The following is a 4966-nucleotide window of genomic DNA, read 5'->3' as shown; positions in this document are numbered from 1 at the left end:
TTTGATAAAAAAAAATATATTGGATTCTCTTTAAATGATGCTCAATTGAATATGCATTATACTAGATTTTTTTTTTAAAATTATGTTATATTTAGGAGGAATTATATTAAACAGAAAAAAATAAAAAATATACTCAGTTTTATTTTAAAGTGTTGAATTTAATTGAAATTATACTTATTTTTAAATTTGTTTATCTAAAAAATATGAGGGATACTTTTAATTTAAATTAATAAATTTAAAAAGAATTATACTTATTTTAAAATATAATGGATAATTAAATAATGATATTTATATGAAAAAATTGAAATATATTTATATTTTGTAATTAAAATTTTTAAGACAATTTACTCTTATTCGACGCCTTCGACCCAGTCGCTTCGATAGCGATTTTAATTTCGTAAAATAAAATATATTTATAAAAAGCATTACGAAATTAAATCTGCGAGATTGAATTCTTGCATCTGTCAGTTTGACATTTGTAGTTGGGATAGGTGAGCGTCCACCCAGATCTGGCCACGTAATCAATCAATTGGACAAAATGAAAAAGACACCCTTATTTTCTTCTTACCGTATAAAAAAAATTAAAATTTATACAATACAAACAAAATTACTCATGCTTAAGACAATTATTATATTATACGAAAATATTCTTATTCTAATTTATTATAATTATTATAAAGATATTTTTATCTTAACTTAATTACAATTACTAAGGCCAAACCCAGTTAGTCAGTCACCCAGATTGGCTCGGTCAACTTTCACAAACGCCACTACGTCGCATGATGATTGGAAATTAATGATGATGCCCCCACTTGTTCCTTGGAGCAGGCAGATCGAACCACTTCCCAGTACGGACCAAGGGCAAATCGGTAAATCAGACGAACTCCAAGGGGAAACGGATTCTTCTGCTCAAGTCAAAGATGGGAGGCAGTCAACGAGCGAGCAGCGGAGTGGGAACGCCGCGTTGGTTGGTGAAGACCGTGCTGCGGTCGGAGGGAGAGCGGGGCACAAATCCCCATCGATCTAAACCACATTTGAAGAAAGAAAAAAACTATACAGACACAAACACTGCAGTGCTGACTACAGACACATTGTTTGGTTCCTTGTAAAGGAAGGACGGTTGAAATGGATTGGCCGTCCATCAGTGAAATGCAGAGCTTGCCAGTCATGGATATGATCACGCCAAAAAGTCAACCATTTCAATCAAACAAATAAGGTGATTTATTTCATTTATAGCTGCATAATTTTGGTTTTGGTCATATAAACATGATAAAGCTAATCCACCAACCCCCGTTTGTATTTTTTAAACAAAAAAATTGGAGGTGGGTTGGTGAAAGTGTTGTGGTGAAGCTGCAGTCTTGGCATATATAAATTGGCATAACAGGAGTCTCTTCTCTCATGCTCTGATTGCTTTCCTCACCTTCTCGCCAATCAGTCAATCCAGATGGCGATGATCAGCTTGCAGGCGATGCGCAAGGCACAGAGAGCTCAAGGTCCGGCCACCATCTTGTCCGTCGGCACCGCCAACCCGCCCAATCTCTACGAGCAGACCACGTATCCCGACTACTACTTTCGCGTCACCAACTCGGAGGACAAGCAGGAGCTCAAGAGCAAGTTCCGTCGCATGTGTAAGTTCTTCGATTGATCCTTTTTTGGTTTTCAAAAAAGTGAATTTTTAATGGCGAAAGCAGAGGAGGATCGATCGAGGTGGCCGGAATTGGGATGATTGATTTGGTTAATTTGATTGCAGGCGAGAAGACGATGGTGAAGAGGCGCTATCTTTACTTGACGCCGGAGATCCTCAAGGAGCGGCCGAAGCTGTGCTCGTACATGGAGCCGTCGTTCGACGACCGGCAGGACATCGTGGTGGAGGAGATTCCGAAACTGGCCGCGGAGGCAGCGGAGAAGGCTATCAAGGAGTGGGGCGGCGAGAAGTCGGCCATCACCCACCTCGTCTTCTGCTCCATCAGCGGCATCGACATGCCCGGCGCAGACTACCGCCTCGCTAAGCTTCTCGGGCTCCCGCTCACCGTCAATCGCCTGATGCTCTACAGCCAGGCCTGCCACATGGGCGCCGCCATGCTGCGCATCGCCAAGGACATCGCCGAGAACAACCGCTCCGCGCGCGTCCTCGTCGTCGCCTGCGAGATCACCGTGCTCAGCTTCCGCGGCCCGGACGAGCGCGACTTCCAGGCGCTCGCCGGCCAGGCCGGCTTCGGAGACGGCGCCGCCGCGGTGGTCGTCGGCGCCGACCCCGTCCCCGGCGTCGAGCGGCCGCTCTACCACATCATGTCGGCGACTCAGACGACGGTGCCGGAGAGCGAGAAGGCGGTGGGGGGGCACCTCCGCGAGGTGGGGCTGACCTTCCACTCTTTCAACCAACTCCCGGCGATCATCGCTGACAACGTGGGGAGCAGCCTGGCGGAGGCGTTCGAACCGATCGGGATCAAGGACTGGAACGACATCTTCTGGGTGGCGCACCCTGGCAACTGGGCCATCATGAACGCCATCGAGACCAAGCTGGGGCTGGAACAGAGCAAGCTGGCCACCGCACGCCACGTCTTCTCCGAGTTCGGCAACATGCAGAGCGCCACCGTCTACTTCGTGATGGACGAGCTCAGGAAACGGTCGGCGGCGGAGAACCGGGCGACCACCGGCGACGGGCTCCGGTGGGGCGTGCTCTTCGGCTTCGGCCCCGGCATCAGCATCGAAACCGTCGTGCTCCAAAGCGTGCCGCTTTAGATACGATTAATTCGACATTAATTGCAAGATTTTCCCAGTGAATTATGAACACGATCGATCGATCGATAGACGATTGCTGTGTATTGAAGAATGTGTGATTAATTATGTCATAAATGGTTGTATTAAACAAAGAGTTACAGTGATAGTTGCTCTAATGACGGTGTTTGTGAAGTAGCTGAGCAGCTGAGCTTAAACAACCAAATCCATCGGCAGCAGGTACAACAAACCATACAATTAGAGACGAATCGGCCGACAATTGATTAACGCCTTCTGTTTGTTAATATTATTGCTGAAATCACAAAGAAGACCTAATTATTATTTTCATATTTAAAAATAAATAAATTAAAATGATAGTACGTAAAATATCCTTTTATATATATACACCGTGTTACAAGGAAATATCATAACTAATTTTTAATTAGATTTCAGTTGACGTGTAAATTATGAAAAATTATGGAAAAGATTAGAAGGAGATAAAAAGATTATTACGGACCAGGATCTGCACTCATATATTAATTAGTTTAATAGGATACAAAATTATTACACATACAATACTTTGATAAAAATTACTTAAAATGACTAAAATATGATAAAAATCACTTTAAAATATTATAGTAGATATTAAATAGCTATTGCTATAAGAATTTTAAATTATTTTTTTTATTTTAAAATATTTTTTTATAAATTAAATTCAATTGTTGTTAAGATACATTAAGTAAAATTGATACAGGAGAACATGAAATTGATATTTGAAAATATTGATATAATAAGATGAATTAATTAAATACATAAAATCTAGTTTCATGTATGATCTTGTCTGAAATTTGAGTCAGACGAAGGTCAGCTGAGAAGGTGCTGGTGTTGACGGAGAGATGACTTTGGCACACATGGCGTATGTGCACCGGAAAGATAGAACCCACGGGGAGCTCAAGGACAGTGGTGACAAAATCAGTAGTACTTAGGCTCTATGGACACTTAGACAAGCATCCAGAACGTTAGAGACCATAAACCAGGGAAAAAAGTCTCCGGCATAAGCCCCCGATACTTAAGTCGGACATTTTTTCCTCAGAATAACAGTGTATGAAGGGAAAAAGAAATGTAGAAGACGAATGTAAATGTGCGTATATCTTGCTAAGGAGGAAGACCTCCCTTTTTATATGACGCTACATACTTGCGGAGCCTGCATGTTGTCAGAGAATGTCGGGTGATCCGGCGGTAAGAACAGGGGACCCCCATTCTGGGGAGTCAACGCCACGTGGAAGTCAAAGGGCCAGGTGGCCGACCGGAGATGGGTGGGTCGAACGCCCGGCCGGTTGACCGGTGTCTAACTGATGGCAAAAGGCGCCCCAGCAGGAAGCTGGGCCCCGGCGCTCATGGTACATGATCGTAGGACCAAGCGGAGGGCACGCTCGGCCGAAGACATGAGGTAGCATACTGCTAACAATCTCCACAAAGCACATTACCGAGAATCTCCCAAGTAGACCACTATAGGTGTCCGGCAAGTGATCCAGCGGTAAGAACAGGGGACCCCCGTTCTGGGGAGTCAACGTCACGTGGAAGTCAAAGGGCCAGGTGGCCGACCAGAAATGGGTGGGTCGAACGCCCGGCCGGCTGACCGGTGTCTAACTGATGGCAAAAGGCGCCCCAGCAGGAATCTGGGCCCCGACGCTCATGGTACATGATCGTAGGACCGAGCGGAGGGCATGCTCGGCCGAAGACATGAGGTAGCATACTGCTAACAGTTTCCACAAAGCACATTACCGAGAATCTCCCAAGTAGACCACTATAGGTGTCCGGCCGGACGTAAGGCAGAGGCTGGCCGGCCGGACGCCCTGCCGGGAGCAAGGGGAAAAGGACAAGGGACATCTTTTTCTCATAGCGGCATGTTCTACGTTTAGGCCATACTCCAAATCTTACGACAGGGGGTTCCGCTGCCCCATCGAAGACGTGCTGGGACTGTGGCAGTATGAGGTCAGGTAAGCTCACTGACAGACCCTTACTGGGGTATGGGCTGAGGACACATGTACACCTCGGTATGTGTGCACCCGCTTCTCCAGAGCCCTATATAAAGGCCCTCATCCTTCGCCGGAGGTACGCATTCTACGATTCTTGGAGCCACTTTCTTGTTGAGCTTTGCCTGACTTGAGCGTCGGAGGGTAGTCGCCGGGAATCCCTTCCTGGCCCGACTTCCTTGCAGGTTCGCCGGAGGACCGTACGATCGGTC

General features: G+C 45.8%; 1 protein-coding gene across 1 annotated transcript; it reads left to right on the top strand.

Moving 5' to 3' along the window:
* Positions 1–1389: 1389 nt before the first annotated feature.
* On the top strand, positions 1390–2897 carry LOC122021391 (curcumin synthase 2). The gene is made up of 2 exons (XM_042579513.1): positions 1390–1628; positions 1751–2897. The coding sequence occupies exons 1-2, from the start codon at positions 1445–1447 to the stop codon at positions 2740–2742; spliced, it is 1176 nt and encodes a 391-aa protein (XP_042435447.1). The 5' UTR covers positions 1390–1444; the 3' UTR covers positions 2743–2897.
* Positions 2898–4966: the final 2069 nt, after the last annotated feature.

This window comes from Zingiber officinale, chromosome 9A (assembly GCF_018446385.1).
Source record: "Zingiber officinale cultivar Zhangliang chromosome 9A, Zo_v1.1, whole genome shotgun sequence".
NCBI classification, from domain to species: Eukaryota; Viridiplantae; Streptophyta; class Magnoliopsida; order Zingiberales; family Zingiberaceae; genus Zingiber; species Zingiber officinale.
The sequence above is the reverse complement of the archived record's forward strand: the minus strand, read 5'-3'. Positions and strand labels throughout refer to the sequence as shown.